The sequence below is a fragment of the Microtus pennsylvanicus genome, chromosome 1 (assembly GCF_037038515.1).
Source record: "Microtus pennsylvanicus isolate mMicPen1 chromosome 1, mMicPen1.hap1, whole genome shotgun sequence".
Classification (NCBI taxonomy): domain Eukaryota; kingdom Metazoa; phylum Chordata; class Mammalia; order Rodentia; family Cricetidae; genus Microtus; species Microtus pennsylvanicus.
In genome coordinates this window covers 217,589,055-217,607,638 of record NC_134579.1, presented here as the reverse complement: position 1 = coordinate 217,607,638, position 18,584 = coordinate 217,589,055, and the positions used below count along the sequence as shown (strand labels likewise).

General features: G+C 50.9%; 1 protein-coding gene across 4 annotated transcripts in view; it reads right to left on the bottom strand.

Moving 5' to 3' along the window:
* Rps6ka2 (ribosomal protein S6 kinase A2) overlaps nt 1-18,584 on the bottom strand; it is a 270,352-nt gene that overhangs the window by 124,138 nt on the left and 127,630 nt on the right. Inside the window, exon 1 of one of the 4 annotated variants that reach the window (XM_075951183.1) lies at nt 16,851-17,182. The exons of the other annotated variants lie outside the window; for them this stretch is intronic. Within the exon in view, the coding sequence (XP_075807298.1) occupies nt 16,851-16,949 (99 nt within the window). The 5' untranslated portion in view covers nt 16,950-17,182. Of the gene's footprint in view, nt 1-16,850; nt 17,183-18,584 lie in introns of those variants that run through there. 4 annotated transcript variants of the gene reach the window in all.

Here is an 18,584-nt window from a genome sequence, read left to right as displayed (position 1 = left end):
TCTTTGAACTGTGAGCCACACAATCCCTTCCTTCCTTGTGATGCTTTATCAAGTATTTATTTTGTCACGGCGATTGGAAAGTGAATGACAGACATGCCGAGAAAACGAGAATAGGAATTTGTAAAAATAGGAAACCTGGGCTTTTTCAATGAATGAAAGAAATTTATTCTTAGTTTCCCCACTTTGTCACCTTCATTAAATTGGTAAATTTGAAAAGACAAGTCTACGATTGTTTAAAACATAAGATTAAAATCATTACTGCATTTTCCAAATATACTTTCTAAGGAATGCCTGTGTTTTACATGTAACCATGCAGCAAATCTCCACGAGGGTTCTCAAAATTGTTAATTATGCCAAGCATGCTCATTTATCCCAATAAAATAATAACCCAGAACATTGAGACTCAAGCCCTCCACAGAGCAGCAACAGGTTGGAAAGCCCTACTCCATCTCCTGCCCACCCCGCCTCATCTGCTGCTACCTGCATCCTCCTCGCACAAAACATGAATAAAACAGAGAACACGAGCAACGGCAGAGCTCTCTTCTACAAAGAGGAAGTCATGAAGGGTGTGGGAGTTCAAACCCATCAGTTATTGAGGGGATGGAAGCCACCCTGTGTCCAGCGCTTGGCAGCCAGAAGGGGCTGGACCCACAGGCTCTCAGGTTCTTGAAAGTTCACATATCCGTCCTGTAGTGTGTGTTCCAGAACTTGTACTATTGGCCATGCATGGGCCAACACATAATCTAAAGCTAAGAGCCGTGGGATGGAAAACGTCTTTTTCTTTCTCCTTGTGTTTTAGACAGAGCCTTGCTATGTATTCCAGGTTGGACTCACAAAGATCCTCCTGCCTCTGCCTCCCCACTGCTGGTACTGCAGTACCACACTCGGGTCAGAAAACACCTGCAGATGAGCTCTTCCACAGAAGTGTGCACAGAACACATAACCTGCTATAGATACATTGTTGAGCTCAGCATTTCACCCCCATAGAAGAACATGCATCACTGTGGTTAAAGACACAAACTCAAGGCGAACACAACAGAGCAGGCTCCCGGCTCCCATGACAGAATGACTAACTGTTGGTGTCAGGGAGAGCTCTGCCAGCACCCTGATCTGTGATATGTTGGACATACATGAGGCAGACACACTAGCACTCACTTTCTTAGAGTTCTTATAAGATATTAAGTGAGAAAATGTACTCATGCCAGATAGCTTTATTTGCATAAAGAAAACCTAAATCAAAATCACTGGGTACTGTGTAGGTCACAGATGGCTGCCGAAGTACAAATGGGGCCTCCAGGCTTCTCCATTCCTACATGGCCTCTGAACCAAGGTCTCAAGGTCCCTCTGGTCCTGACTGCTGTTCCTGGAAAATAGCTTATGTAGTGCTAGCACATATACATATATGCACATATACACATGTTCATGCCTACATGCGTAGATAGGAACACACATGCACATATATACCACTTGCAAACACGCACTTACACTGACATATTTGTCGATTTAATCACATATAGGAACACACATGCACATATATACCACTTGCAAACATGCCCTTATATTGACATATTTATGTATTTAATCCCTTTATATTAATTCTCAGGCTGTCAAAGAGAACATTTCCTACTCATCAGTGTTAAGAGAGAGAACTTACATTAGTTAATTTGCAAATAACTTTGTCTCCTTCCTCTTGAAAACTACAAAATGCTTGGAAGACCCTTGGCTGGATAAACAATGTCCATTCTTGCCTGGTTTTGTCCCTTCTGCTCATCTCTGGCGGGATGCAGTGACAGAGAGTGGAAAGCAGGACGAGTGTGAACAATGATGGACAGCCACATCTTTCCACGTGCCGAGGTGACAGGGTGCTGTGAAGAATGGCCTCTGAGGGATAAGTCTGTCTTGAAGAATGCGGAAGTGAAACCAGATTTTGTGAATTACCACTAGCATCTGCTGTCAGAACAGAAGAGCTCAGTACGGCCAGCCTGTGGGTCCCTGGCAACTATCTTCTGCCATTGCTCTTGTCACAATCCTGTGTGCCTATGTCGAAACGCGCGCCGTCACCAAGGATGTGGAGGTGAGAGTATGGTCCCTCGGGGCTCTCTGGTGTGCCACACATCCTAAACACCCAGCATCTGTAACCTGGGTGCTCCAGCCTTCTCCGCTGGGTAGAAGAGATGCTGAGGGGACTGGACACCTCTTTTCTCTCACAGTGCTCTCCCAGGCCTGTTTTCTTCTTGTGCCTCCAATTTTTCGCTCATCTTTTAATGGCCATAAGCAAGGCCTCACCTCACCAGCCAGAGAGGACCCAGAGCAGCAGGAGGGAACCCACTGTCCATGTTCCGCAATCTCAGAACTCCACGAGCACCCTCAGGTGTTTGCCTGCGACAGACACTGCCAATCCTAACGGTAAAATTCCGAATTCACAGCTCTTCCTCGGAGGCAAGACCTACCCCATAAAGCAAGGGACTGGGCCACTGCTACACAGATGCTCCTCAGGGCAGGCTCATGTCCAGAACTCTCTCTCCCTGCCTTTGGGAGGTGGGTGGCAATACGTAGCAGGGTGCTAGGCAGCAGTGTACCCCCTGGCCCAACTCTCCTGGTAGGTGAGAAGCTACTCCGCAGGGCCCATCTCTGACTGTGCCCTCTCTGTCACACTGCTGGGCAGCATTGCTGTCCAAACTGCAGAGTGAGGCCTGGCTGCTTCATGATGTGACATCTCCTTCTTTCCCTGTGGAGTGCTTCTCCTTGGAGGCCAAGGCATTTCACTCCCTCCTCCTCTTCAGGCCCTGCACGCAGGCTCCACTTCCTTCTCCGCTTCCAGTGCATTTCCTTCCCCTCTGTCTTTCCCCTGCCTTTCTTCCCGTCCCTCTTTCCTCCACTGGACTCCTGAGTTACTATTGAGGATACGAGAGCTTGAGCACAGGCTGCAAGCCCCAAAGAGCAGGCTCAACTGAAGTGGATGGTGTGCCACGCGTGAAACCAACTCTTGGGACAGCATCTGCCTCAAGGCACCAAGACAAGCAGGGAGACTTCCAACCAGAGGCACAGCTTGACCCAGATCTAACTCCTCATGTCAAGTGCACCTGCAGGTGTCCACTCACCTTGACTCACGCCACCGGCCTGGGTCCACATGCCACCACTGATGCGATCGAGTGGCTGCAGTGGCATGGCGGAGTTATTAAGCCTTTAGTAAGGAGACTGCAGATCCTCATGGGACTGAGGACGCTAGATCCATCTGGCCGACTGCACCTCCTGTGCCGACTCCCCACTTCAGGATCAGGCTGGCAAGGACATCATTTGGATTCCTCTTTCATTTGTATGTGTGTCCAGTTACCCACAGGTAGCAGCGAACTGCAGGTCCTGGAGCCACTCTGCTCTTCTCTCCCTCCTCCCCACAGGCAAGGGTCTAATCCTCACAGCTCTTCCAGAACAATCCATCTGTTTGTTATGTGTCCATGTGCATGCACACATCTGGGCACTCCCTCTTGGGTACACTGGTCTTCAGGTGAGAAGGAACCACTGTGAGACTCTGAGACTCCTTCTCGGGGTCCCCTAAATGCCACCACAGCTTGTCCTCCTGTCCTGCTGGGCTTGTTGCCCCACATTTCCCCCTAGCACTTTTTGGAATGGCCACTTTTCCTAAGTGCATTCAATTGTTTTCTTTTTAACCCTAGAGCACAGCTGCCACAAGGATGGAGTTGTAGCTCTGCTCTGCTCACCCTGGGGTAAGACCTCGGCGGATCCTTACACAGCCAAAATCTCTGCTCACCCTGGGGTAAGACCTCGGCGGATCCTTACACAGCCGAAATTTCTGCTCACCCTGGGGTAAGACCTCAGCGGATCCTTACACAGCCAAAATCTCTGCTCACCCTGGGGTAGACCTCGGCAGATTCTTACACAGCCAAAATCTCTGCTCACCCTGGGGTAAGACCTCGGCGGATCCTTACACAGCTGAAATCTCTGCTCACGCTGGGCCACGCAAATACCAAATCAGATCCAGTGCAGCCGTATGGAAGGGAAAACCCTAGGACAGCTAGCTGCTCTGCCTGGCCACTTTCTAGGCAGGCCGAGTCTAGTCTTCTACTTTTGAGGTCCTGCCCAACCCTGCTCAGACCTCATCCACCTACACATCTCTACTTGAGCTGTGCCCACCTCTGTCTTGAAACCAACAGATCTACTCTACAGTCAGACTGACTTTAACGTGCATCTGTCCCTGACCACCAGCGTGACAAATCGCCACAGCCTGAAGGCTCCTGATTGCTCTGCTGCTGTTAGCAGGGTTGTTCTCTCCTGAGGACTCTGGGAACATCCTCCGGGCTCCCTTCCTCCATCACTGTCTCCCTGTTCCTCTCCCAAAGCGGAGTCTTCTCTGTCTCCCTTTACAGAGACACATGGACATCCAGGATCATCTTCCTAATCCAAGATCCCAACCTAACAACACCTGCATAACCACTTCTGCCTGACACAGTAACATCTACCAACTTCAGGAACTGGGCTGTGCTTGTCTTTGGGAACTGACCAATAGCCATCCTCTACACCCACCAGGTATACATACCACCTGCCGAAACCAAAGCACTCTGAGTCCATGGCATTGGCAAGGACCCTCACGGCCCCAGAGAGAGCTGGGGAGAGCAGAGGGCCATTCCACAGCTGGAGAACTGCCTTATTCCTGCCACTGAACTCCAGCAGGAAACGCTGGCAGCCTCTCAGAGGGTCCACCTACAACCTTGCAACCCTTCCATGCACAGCAGAGAGCACAGCCTCCCCTCATGAGCCTGCATGTCGGGCTGATGCAAATGTGTGGTCCTGAGGTTGCAAGAGGAGAGAGGACCCAAGAGGAATCAGATCTGTGACAAAGGGAAGAGAAAAAAACCACTGTAAGATGTCTGAAGTTGTCAGACACGCTGCCTCTGCTTCTTTCTAACTGAGAGAAGAACTGGACAAAAGTCATGCTAGACAGAACTACTGACCCTTGAAGTTCATAAAGTCATACCCTTCCTGTCTAAATGTGGTGGGGGAGCAGTGTGACCTCTGCCAGGACAGGGGTGTTAGGATGGAGAACACTGGATTTGAAGTGAGTGGGAGGAGGCTCCAGAATGAGACAGCAAATGCCTGAGCCCGGTTCTCAACTGTCATCTCCTGAATCACTAAGACCCATCAAAGTGCCCTGGACAAGCTGTGGACTCCAGAGGGATGCGCCCAGCCACGAGCAGGTGCTCCATCTGCAGGGGAGACAGCATCGAAACCCTCCTGCCCTGCTGCCTTCTAAACTCCAGACTCTGGCTTTCTGGTGCTTTCTGAAGGACGGACTGAGGACTTACTGCCTTGGCAAGACCCACCGTGTATACACACCACACAGACTAAACTCTTCATGTAACCATTCCCACTCAGCCCAACAATGTAGCTTCAGTGGTGATGCTTTAACATGACCAGCCACGGAAGGGTAATGCCAAGCCAGGGCTTGTATTGTGTGTCTCAGGTGTGCACTACACCACAGCCATGGTATGTGAGTTTGGGAGCCATGGCTAGAGGAAGTGACGAAGCTTGACCACCGCCTACTAACCTGCCACACTGGCCCTTACTAGGTACCCACCATGTTTGACCATAAGCTACTAACCTGCCACACTGGCCTTTACTAAGTACCCACCATGCCTGCTACACAGATCATTCCACTGTCTCCAGATTCAACCCTCTAAGGCAGGGGGCTGCTATTTTTACAGTGCAAGGAACTGGAGTTCAGTTGGTATTACTGGTGACCTTGGTGAAGTCACAGAAGTATATCAGAGGAAGGACTTCAGTGGTCTGTCCCCAAAGCCGACAAGCATCGTCACCACAGTGTCATAAAGCACAGAAGGTTGGTCAACTGTCACAGGACACAGATGTGGGGTCACTGCCCATCACTACCCAGACCCCATCACAGGACACAGATGTGGGGTCACTGCCCATCACTACCCAGACCCCATCACAGAAGGACACAGATGTGGGGTCACTGCCCATCGCTACCCAGACCCCATCACAGAAGGACACAGATGTGGGGTCACTGCCCATCACTACCCAGACCCCATCACAGAAGGACACAGATGTGGGGATGACATCCATCACTACCCAGACCCCATCACAGGACACAGATGTGGGGTCACTGCCCATCACTACCCAGGCCCCATCACAGAAGGACACAGATGTGGGGGTCACTGCCCATCACCACCCAGACCCCATCACAGAAGGACACAGATGTGGGGTCACTGCCCATCGCTACCCAGACCCCATCACAGAAGGACACAGATGTGGGGTCACTGCCCATCACTACCCAGACCCCATCACAGAAGGACACAGATGTGGGGATGACATCCATCACTACCCAGACCCCATCACAGGACACAGATGTGGGGTCACTGCCCATCACTACCCAGGCCCCATCACAGAAGGACACAGATGTGGGGGTCACTGCCCATCACCACCCAGACCCCATCACAGAAGGACACAGATGTGGGGTCACTGCCCATCACTACCCAGGCCCCATCACAGAAGGACACAGATGTGGGGGTCACTGCCCATCACCACCCAGACCCCATCACAGAAGGACACAGATGTGGGGGTCACTGCCCATCACTACCCAGACCCCATCACAGAAGGACACAGATGTGGGGATGACATCCATCACTACCCAGACCCCATCACAGGACACAGATGTGGGGTCACTGCCCATCACTACCCAGGCCCCATCACAGAAGGACACAGATGTGGGGTCACTGCCCTTACTACCCAGACCCCATCACAGAAGAACACAGATGTGGGGGTCACTGCCCATCACTACCCAGGCCCCATCACAGAAGGACACAGATGTGGGGATCACACCCATCACTACCCAGGCCCCATCACAGAAGGACACAGATGTGGGGTCACTGCCCATCACTACCCAGACCCCATCACAGAAGGACGATACAGATGTAAGAAATCACTGTGTATCACTACCCAGGCCCCATCACAGAAGGACGATACAGATGTGAGAAATCACTGTGTATCACTACCCAGGCCCCATCACAGAAGGACAATACAGATGTGAGAAATCACTGTGTATCACTACCCAGGCCCCATCACAGAAGGACGATACAGATGTGAGAAATCACTGTGTATCACTACCCAGGTCCCACCCAACTACTCAGCAAGCTGTGTCCCCGCCCTCACTCCTTTCAAGCCAGGACCCTGCCAACTGAATCACTTCCTGTCCAGCAGTTGTCTTCACGCCCCTGCCATTACAGCTCACCGTGGCCCCTTGGCTGTTGCAGGGAGCTCCTTGAAAAGAGATGAACAAACTGCTCCTACACGGGAGTCCTTGTGGGGATGACCCGGGTGACCATCTCAGAGGAAAGACAAATGGGTTAGACAGATGGACCAGACTGGGATTGGGAGCAGGAGTAGGGAAGGAGAACGAAACTCCTGAGCGGTACGAGGCTGTGTTTGCTCCCTGCAGACTGACACACACGCCTCTCCCACACACACAATGACCACGGAGGGTTTGCTCTGACATACAGCCCTTCCTTCTCACATCACTTGCCACCTTCATCAGGACCCACAGTACCATATTGTCAAAGGAGAGAGTAAGATATATTCATGATCTCTGACAGTCACTGAACACATCTGCACAGGGTCTCTCTGCATGTCAACCTCAGGACAAACCACCAAATGGTATGCCTCTTTTCACTTTTCTCTGGGGGTAGGTGTTGCAATCCTTCCACTGAGTCACACATCAAAACTCCTGAATTCTGCTTTGCTACATTTTACAAATATAACTCACAGGCCACCGTGTGCTGCTGGGGCTCCCTGGGATGCAGACGGTCCACTGCCCCTGCTGCCGTCAGTCCAGGAGCTCAAAGGTCCAGTGCTCCACGGTGACAACTGACTAAACAGAATCCAAAAGCTGAAGGTGTTCTGAAAATAAACTTCCTTTTTCTTGTTTTGTCTGTTTTTCTTTCCTTTCAATTAGCTTCAAAGTCAACCTAGCCACCAGAATCATTTCCCAAGGTCTCATGGACACCTCTGCAAGCCTGTCCTGGGTTACAGACACACCTGGTACCAGCCTTTCTGGGCTTCCTGCTTGACAAAGAGCCTCTGGCTACCAGGGCCCACGTGAGCACGAATGGGTCTGGCAGCTCCTTCAAGGATCAGAGCCCAGCACTAAACTCCCCTATTCCACCTCCTCTCTCAGGGACCCTTCAGGCAGCTCCTCAGCCCACTTAGCCACTTTCCTAACAAGCAGCTGTTTTGCCTTTTTTGTGCTAATAAAGACATTGACTACAGGATGCTTCCGATGTAAACATCAGCAGGCAGGATGTCATCTGACTTACAGTCCTGAAAGGCCTGCTTGTCCTGGTCCAAAACACTCGAACTAACCCTCACCACAACCTTTCCAATAGAAGTCACTTCCCTTTCTATTATAAACTCAGCTACCCACTTAATAAGTAAAGGGCAAAGACGCAGCCCATCCATGGCATCTGTCCAGACATGGCCGCCAATCTCGCAAAGCCTCAAGTTGCAGTGGGGATCACTTGACCACTTCAGCAAGTTCTAGACCTGCATATGATATGCCAGTGTCTATCTAAAATCTAAAGATGCTGACAACACAGCAGGCTCGCCTTCTGCGGGTCTGCAGCATCCTTGGCTTAGCTCTTCCCCAGTCCCACCCAGGGATGAGCTGCTCATTCCTGTTTGCTGTCTTAATCTCCTGCGTGTGTGTCTTTCCACCCAAGGAAACTAGAGAATTTCTGCCAAGACTCCATCCTTTGCCATCCCTCAGCTTGCCCCCACACACACACACACAGAGACAGAGACAGAGGCAGAGACAGAGACAGACAAAGAAGACCCAGACTGAACTTTAGCTCTGTCCAGCCAAAAATGGGCCTGGACTCAGACCCCCCTGCCTCCACCTTCCGAGTACTGGGATTACAGGCATGTTAGAGAGACCAAGGAGCAGGCCCAGGGCCTTAGAGGTGTTAGGCAAGCTGTCTGTCAGATGAACTGCATTTCCAGCCCTAAATCTTCATTCATAGGAAACTCAGCGTGGTTGTAACCTAGGAGAGCCAGCTCTCTGGTGACAACACTCACCTGGGACAAATGTGTACTCAAATGGGGGACGGCAGAGGAAGCTGGCAAAGAGTACCCTCAACAGAGGGTCTGGCTAGCATATGGGCACAGCCCCGTGGAATTCCACCGGGCCTAGGTCATCTCTGACTCTGGAGGCTTAAGTACCATCACTATAAGATAAACTGCCTTTTTTGCAGATGAAGAGGCAGGTACTCCAAAGGATTAAGTGAGTGAGCCAGCTGAGGCAGGAAAACAGGAAGTGTGAGGCAGGCTAGTGAGGCAGCTAGCCAGTGAGGGCCAGGCAAGCTCACGGCAGGTGTGCAGAGGCACAGCTGGCCCCAGGGGTGCAGAACTTCCTTTCCCGCTGGAAGTGCAGCTGCTGACAGAGCCTGAGGACCTTTGCAAGGGCTGGGAATTAAGCAGGATTCCATGACCGGTGGTATTGTTACTATGTCCTTTAGGGGACCTCAAGAAACTAAGCAAATAACACCTAAACAAAGGCACACATCCCTGACGACCTGGCACACTGTGTCTTTCCTGCTGATTCAGCCCCTGAAGTCTCGTGGGAGGTCCTAACGTTATTTATAGTCACGCTACCATGGCATCATCCTCGTTCACTTATCAGTCAGCATAAGCACCTTCTTTTTTGTTGAAGGTGTTTTGTTTGTTTTTAACTTTTTCTATTTTATTTTTTTTACACAATCTTTTCCTATTTTACATACGAATCCCAGTTCCCTCTCCTTCCTCTCCTCCTGTTTCCCCTACCTGACCTTCCCCATACCCCCTCCAGTCCTCACAGACTGTGAGACTGACCTCCCATGGGGAGTCAACAAAGTCTGGCAAATCTCTTGAGGCGGGCCCAAGGCCCTCCTCCCAGAATCTGGACTGAGCAAGGTATCCCTCCACAGGGAATGGGCTATAAAAGCCAGTTCATGCACTAGAGATAAATACTGGTTCCACGGCCGGCCAGTGGGCCCACAAACTGCCCCAGCCATACAACTGTCACCCACATTCAGAGGGCCTAGTTCAGGCCTTTGCAGGTTCCCCTGCTGCCAGTCCAGGGTCAGAGAGTTCACACTAGCTCGGGCTAGCTGTCTAAGCAGTACCTGCTGTAGCTGGGGGTCACGTATGATCAACTGAACACGGCCTACGTTTGCATCGGACCCAGTAGCTGTGAAGCCTACTTTATAGAGATCTCCTCATGGTCAACTCAACAGCTTTGATAGATAAGTGAAGCCTTATCCGCAAACAGGATGACAGGAAAGAACGCAACAAAAGACGGCCCCATAACTGTAAGTCAGCGTCGATCGTTCAGAGAATTCCTCGACTCAAAGCAGCTTTGCTTAGTCAACAGCACAGAGCCGTGGAGGAAAAATATATTTCTGGCTAAATTCCTAGATCCCAACTCCATCTCACATGAACAAACTTTTCTCCAGTTTTCCCCACCTCAACAGGGTGCACAGGCTCTACTGGCAGACTCCAGAATACAGGGTTGAGGTTTAAAACACCAGCCGCCTGCACCTTCTCAAGGCCTGTGAGCTGTATCCACAGCCTCCCACATCCTCCCCGCAGCATAGGTCCTGGAGACTACATCACCATATCGGAGGAACTGGCATCCATCCATCGATCACACTGAGCTACCGAGGTCAGACAGGAGGACAGATGTCCCATCTTTCACTTACTGCCCCTTTGTTTCTACTTCAGAGTGTGTGAAGAAAGAGCAAATGGTTGAACTTTTATTTAGTGGTGACCGCCAGTCAGCCTATGGCCTCATGGGAAGGATGGTGATGGAGGCAGCGGGAAAAAATGGGAAAAATCTCAAGAGTTTTGGTTGTATGTATTTTTGAATAAGCAAAAGTATTTTGATAAGCGTCTTTGATAAAAATAAAAAATATGCGGGGTGGGGGGAACACAACACTACAAAGACACATCCTAGACCTTCACCAACATGAACCATTTATTTATGGTCTTTTCTTCTCTCTTCCCTCCCTCCCTTCCTCCTTCCCTGCCTCCCTCGCTCCCTCCCTTTCTCTCTCCCTTCCTCCCTCCCTCCTTCCTTCCTTCCTTCCTTCCTTCCTTCCTTCTTTCCCTGGTTGTCAAAAGCCTAATACAACAAGGACTCCCAGAATTTCTTAGGTACTTACTACTGTGAACAACTGGAAATTGCCTTCCTGGAAACTACCTAACCTAGAAGAAATTCTCTATTGATCACCAAGAATAAGAACTGTTCTTTGCGCCTCAGCTGGAATCTCCCTTAACATTTGCCCCCAGCCCCTTTTCTAACATGTATATGATTGTGACACCATGATGTGGGATTTCCCTCTGTATGCTGTGAATACCATTGGTTAGCAAAGAAAACTGTCCTGGCTGGTTGATAGGGCAGAGTAGAACCAGGCGGGGGGGGGGGGGGGGGAACTAAACTGAATGCTGGGAGAAGGAAGGCAGAGTTAGAGAAAAGCCATGGAGCTGCCAGAGGGGAAAGACGCCAGCTGCCAGCTGGAACCTTGCCAGTAGAACACGAACCTCATGGTAAAATATAAAATAACAGAAATAAGTTAATTCTAGATGTAAAAGCTAGCTAGAAATATGCTTAAGCTATTGGTCAAACAGTGTTGCAAATAATAATACAGTTTCTGTGTGATTATTTCGGGAGTCTGGGCAGCTGGGAACAAACACGCAGTGTCTCCTACAACAACACCATTGTTTTTCTTTTTTTCCTTCTTTAAAAACAGTTGAGCAATTACAATATCACCGTGTGAGAACACAGACAACCTTTGGTTATCTATGACCATGACAAACAAATAAATCAGGAACTGATCTAAGTCGATCACTTTAATTCACTGACTTAAGAATACCACATGAACCATACCCCAAAAGCAGGCTTCTGTTGATTTCTTGGCCACTCACTAGATAGCAAGTTCATTTGAAGCAGAGACCATGGCTTTGTACCCTAACTGCTTAGTTCAGCATATGTGACACACCGTAAGCCTTTTTTCCCCCAAGAATAAATAAGTGAAAGCCACTCAACAGTTTATCACCACCCAAAATCCCACCCTTTTCTCCTTATTTCTCACCGACTATCTTTTGGTGAAAATGTCAGTTTCAGATGAAATGGTCCAAATAACGCATCAGAGATCTCCCTGGCCTTGTTAATACAGAGGAACTGGCCATTCTGTAGGCAAGCTGACTCTCCATATCAATACCTTTAGTGGATCAGATAAAATCTAACGTTTAGTAAATAACATCATCTTAAGTAAAAACCTTTACTGCCTCTGGAGAGAATGTGAACCAGGAGTACACGCCTGCATCACATCCTTGGGGTCTCTGGAGTACATGCCTGCAGCACACCCTTGGGGTCTCTGGAGTACACGCCTGCAGCACACCTTGGGGTCTCTGGAGTACACGCCTGTATCACACCCTTGGGGTCTCTGGAGTACATGCCTGCATCACACCCTTGGGGTCTCTGGAGTACACGCCTGCAGCACACCCTTGGGGTCTCTGGAGTACGTGCCTGCAGCACACCCTTGGTGTCCCTGGAGTACACGCCTGTATCACACCCTTGGTGTCTCTGGAGTACACGCCTGCAGCACACCCTTGGGGTCTCTGGAGTACACGCCTGCAGCACACCTTGGGGTCTCTGGAGTACACGCCTGTATCACACCCTTGGTGTCTCTGGAGTACACGCCTGCAGCACACCCTTGGGGTCTCTGGAGTACATGCCTGCAGCACACCCTTGGTGTCTCTGGAGTACATGCCTGTATCACACCCTTGGTGTCTCTGGAGTACACGCCTGCAGCACACCTTTGGTGTCTCTGGAGTACGTGCCCGCAGCACACCCTTGGTGTCTCTGGAGTACACGCCTGCAGCACACCCTTGGTGTCTCTGGAGTACATGCCTGCAGCACACCCTTGGGGTCCCTGGAGTACACGCCTGCATCACACCCTTGGTGTCTCTGGAGTACACGCCTGCAGCACACCCTTGGGGTCTCTGGAGTACATGCCTGTATCACACCCTTGGTGTCTCTGGAGTACATGCCTGCATCACACCCTTGGTGTCTCTGGAGTACACGCCTGCAGCACACCCTTGGGGTCTCTGGAGCACATGCCTGCGGCACACCTTTGGGGTCTCGGATGGGGTTTCAGCATCCCTCGAGCTCTCTGACTTTAAAATGGACACTGGAACATTTCTGTGCTTTGAAAGCCACCCCCGCTCAGGGCAAAGCGACCCACACGGGTAATGGATCCGTGGATAAGTGCAGCTGACTCACGGGCAGGCAGGCATGGTAAGAGGGGTTACACTATCTCTGCCAGAAGACTCATCTGAGCAAATGCAGCCATCCTATCCTGTGGGCAGCTGACCTTCCCCTGGGCAGGCAGGAAGGGAACAGGAGCTTTTGGTTACCAGGCAAGGCCTGCGGCACTGGGACAACAGTAGCCATGTAGTCAGTAGACACCCGGATGATAGGAAAACCACCAACAAACCTTGTCAATATCAACAACTAACAGTGACTGGGCAGTGATCACCAAGATTCTAAACTGTCTTTCCATACAGTCACTCACTAACCCCAGCATTTTCTATCCTTCCATCTTGTAGCTCAGAAAGGGGCTTACGGAAGTTAATGGTCTTTCTAGTCCAAGGGGAGTGGGACTCTAACTGAGTGCACATGATCAGATCCACATAGAACTATCTAAATTCCAGAAAAGATTGTCAAGGAAAAAAAATAGGCTTTGCAACACATTCCAAAATATTTCACTGGGTAATTACCTCTTAATGACGACAACTTTCTGTGTGCCTGAAAAACAGCAAACACCAAGGGCTACACAGTCAGAAATGGCTAAAACTTGCTAACCACAGGCCCTGGCTCCTCCATGAGGGGGATTCTTCAGATCATCTCAGAAGAGCCTCCTGGGCCTCCACACCTCCATTAGTAGCTGGACCATGGGATGAAGCAGCGGTAACAGGCAACTCTGTAAGTCTCAGTGCATGGCACCAGGGCCCTGCAGCCAGAGACTTCTTGGGGACAAAGTCTCTGGAGAGCTCTGGGGTCTGACATCTGTGCCCACAAAGGCTATGCAAGGCTGTGGGCTTCCATTCAAGAGTCTCTGGAACACGTCTGCCCTCAGCAGCCCACCAGCCAGATAGCTTAGATCGATACCAATACAGAACAAAATATTTAAATGACCTTGATTTTAAGCAGAAATTCACAGTATGTTTTCACATGTGGTGAGGTAACTTGGTCTCCACAGCCCCAAGTTTATCAAACACTGTTTTCTAAAAACAAAATTCATTTTAAAACAAATATTATAATTTTTTAACAAAGATAATACTGCTTCAAACTTGAATTTGCTGTTAATTTCCTGTTTATATCATTGCAAAGACAAAGACTTTTAGTTTTTCTGTATATCCTAAAGCAATTTTTGTTAAATGAGTTTCTTTTTGTACAGTGAATTCCCTTTTTCATTTGTCCCAAATGTAAATGCACAACAATGCAATACTTAACGTACCATCCCTACTGACAGGCCTTCCTGCTAAGTCTTCCACTCTTGCTGGGCTATGCTGACCCATGGGTAACTCTCTATACACAACGGACTGAGAAGGCACCTGGAGAAGTGTGAACGTCTGGGACTTACTAGACGAATGCACAGAACCATCTACGTAACACATTCCCAGGGAAACGAGGAGCCTGAGGCCAGAACATCTTTCGCTGACATTACCTGAGATCTGCACTGTCCAGAAACAGCCTGAACTCACCCCAGGTCCTTAGCAAACATCGACAGAAGAGTGGGGAAGCTTTGAAGAAGACCCTTCATTCTCAGGGTCTTCCCCCTGTGCAACGGAAGAAGGATAGGAGAACAAACATCATATGGCAGGAAACTGGGGGGAGGGGGCAGCTGTGCAGCACACACCTGTGCATCTTCACTAGCTTGTGCTGTAGCATGCAACACGGTATCAGGTGCATCCACAGGAGACATCCACCTTACTGACGGAATACACTGCTTTTGTGGACACTTAAAACTCTCAAAATTTCTCTCTCTCTCTCTCTCTCTCTCTCTCTCTCTCTCTCTCTCTCTCTCTCTCGTGTGTGTGTGTGTGTGTAAGTACAACAAGCGCGGCACTGCGCCTGGGATGAAGTCAGAAGACTACCGTGGGATTCAGTCCCCTCCTGTCGCCATGTGTCTCTGGGGATGGAACTCGGGTTGCTAGGCTTGGCAGTAAGCACCTTCAGCTACTGAGCCATTTCTGCCCAACTTTCTCATCCCATTGACCTGTACGTCTACAGGTTTATGTAGGGGCCTTAGAAATGCTATTTTCACACTGAAAACAAAACAAACAAACAAAACTTTCTTTTTTTGCTCCCGACATGCATTTGCCTCGCCTGCCATTGTATTTTGGAGGCCTTTTTCATAGCCCAGTTTGTTCCTCTTTGTTGAATCAGCACACAGGCTTCTAGAACACTCAGGGCCCTCCAAGCACCCTGTAAATGGCACAGAGAGTTTGCTCACGGGATGTAATGGCAAAAGCAATGGGCCAGAGACAAGGAACAGCATGATAACCTTAGCATTGTGGTGAAATAGGAGATACAAACATATCTGATAGGAAGGTAAATACTTCTGCAATTTCTGTTCTTGTTGGCTAGATTCTGCAGAGTCCTAGAAAAATGAAGTTTGGCTTAATTTCTCTCTTCATTAAGTTTAAAGACCCCTCTCCATTACCATATAAATAATTGCAGTTGTCCAAAAGTCAGTGTTTTGCTCTCTGAGAGACACTCTAGGCCCTTTGATTCTGAGCTGGAATTAAGCAAAAGAAACTTTTTCAACAGGCAGTTCCTTGACACTTTCAGTACTATCCCTGGCTTTACTGGAAGAGCCCTGGATCGTCACAGAGCCCCTTGCCTGAGACAAAGAAACCCAAAATGAAATCTGCGGCATTGCTTTTAATGGAACAACCACACACACACCAATTCCGTGGGCCAGCCCTGAAGCAGGGGCATTTGGGCCCTATGGAATCTCGAGGTCAGTTGCCAGCCTTCCTTCACACACTCCGCTTAAGCAGGTACACTGGGGTGAGGAGAGAGCGTAGTGTTAAAATGAAAATCACCGTTAAAACACAGACGACAGGCTATGGACACCCACAGAAGAAAAGAAAAGGGACCCGCAAAGGTCAAGATTTTCTGGCGTCCTTCGTGTTTCAGAGCCAATCTATCTCAAAGCCGAGGCTGCAGGGAATTGCATCAGGCACTCCACCTCCCAGCGCCAGAGTGCTCTCACAAGGAAGGAACCTCTTTACTTGGTCAACTCTACACTGATCTCAGATACCCTGACCATCCTCCACACAGTACCATACCCAAGACAGCACAGGCGGGCGCCGGAGGCTACAGAACTTGGGAATCGCGTGGAGCCTCCCAGAGAACCCCCACACCAAGAGGCAACCCAGCTGCACGGGCCGCACCCCTCCTCAGGGGAGTGACCCCGAATCCTGTGCACACAGGAGCACTAGAGAGAAATACACTGGGGTAGATTTCAGCCGCAGCAAGGGCTCGCTCTGTGCAGGTGTTGTGAAGTGCCAACCAACATTTGGAGCCGATTTGATACGTTTAATGACAACTGGACCAGGTTTCAAATAACTTCCCACGTCACACTCGGGTCTGGAGTGATGATGTACAGGACTGTGAGAAGGATTCCGGTGGCCAAACGCCCTCTGGGTTCCACATGCCCACGAGAGGTGAGGCGGGGACCCGCATCCTGCGCGCTCCCGGGGAGGGCCTTTACCTCAAGGCGACTCAGACTGGAGCTCTTGGAACGCGACTTCTTGCGCAGGTACACGGAGAAGAACCTGCGCACCGTGAACTTCTTCATGCTTAGCTCCATCGCCCCGCGCCCAGCTGCCAGGAGCCGCAGGGCCGGCGGGCGCGCATCCCTGGCGCATCCCAGGCCGGACAGCGCGCGGGCGGGCACGCGCGCCGGGGAGCCCGACGCGCTGGCCCTGGGCGCGGATGCGGGCTGCGAGCACAAAGGGCAGGCCTCGCGGGCCACCGGGCCGGGCCCCAGGATCGCTCCCGCGGCGCCTTCGCCTCCGGCCAGGAGTACCAGCTCCCGGCAGTCCGCCCCGCCCATAGACTACGCCCAGCGCCGTGCCGACCAAACAGAGAGTGCTTCCGCGCCACGCCTACACGCCCACCCACCAATCAGTGTCCACAGCAGGAGCTCTTTCTCCTTCAGCCCCTTAACCCACAGTGGACAACCCCACCCTCGACCCGCCCACCCCCACCAACTCCAATCAGCTCGAGCCGTCCTGCCCAGGGGCGTCGTCCCCGTCACCGCCTCCAATCAGCGCCCGTTGCCCACTCCTCCTTCTCCTACTACTCCTGCCCTCCGAGAATGGCACAGTGCGGTGTCACCCCGCCTACCTCCCCGCCCACTGCCACGGCCGCCAATCAGCGCCCACGCCCTTGTGTGCCTAATCAGCCTCTCCTGCTTGAGGCGCGCGGCTCTGGTCCTGTCTCCGGTCTTGTCCGTCTGAGCTGTTGTTTTCTCCTCCGGACACTCCTGTCTACTTGGACCCCACAGTTTGGCATCATGCTTTTTTCTTCGCAGGGCAAAACTTTAATGGCTAGAGACCAAGCGTGCTAGAAAAGCGCCCCAGGAGCTCCTCTCATCCAGGGTGGCTCATCCAGCTGGGCCCTGCAGCCCCTTCTCTGAGAGCCATAGGAAGAAGACCCCGCCTGCATCTCGGTGTCAGCCGCCTTCCCCCTGCTCGCTTGCAGTGAGGACGCCTCACGTGGTCGGGGCCAGCAGATGAGAACAAAGGCTCACATCCGCTCTCTGTGACCTCCGGCTCCATTTATAGACAATTATCCACACAGATGACTTATCAGGGCCAGCAGCAGGAACATCCTGAGGGGCAATCATAGCCTATTTTAACCTAAGTCCAAATGGTCTTCCTAGACACCCAAAAAGAAAGGCTGACTTAATAAAGTCCTGCACCCTGTGGCAGAGCGGTAGTGGACTGGAGAGATACACAGCAGCAGGCCTCTGGGGCAGCTAGGCCCTCCTCTGACCTAAGTACAGTTCCCTTGGCCTGACTTCCATGGCGATGGCCACTCTGGGGAAAACAGCAGCGTGTCCCTCCTGCAGCCCACTAGGCTCACATTCAATACTTTTCCATGCCGCTGACTGGCGCGGAACACAGGAATCAGAATCCCCAATGTGCCAGACAGTCCGCCATGTCACAGAAAACACCACAGAGTCTACCTGGTCCAGAGTCAAGAGCCAGTCCCCTTTAGAGAGGATTTGGGGGGACCACTGTCGGACTGGTGTGTCCAGCACAAGGGTTTGAAGCCTCAGCAGAGGCAACACACACTGGTACAGATTTGACCTCAGTAGCTCTTTGGGATGCCTGAGGGGACAGGGCCTGGTCCTTCCTTAAGAAGAAAGACTAGGATCGGGAAGTGCCCAGTCATAAACTACTGTGGGAGAGAAGCTCCTGAGACTCCTAAATCAGCA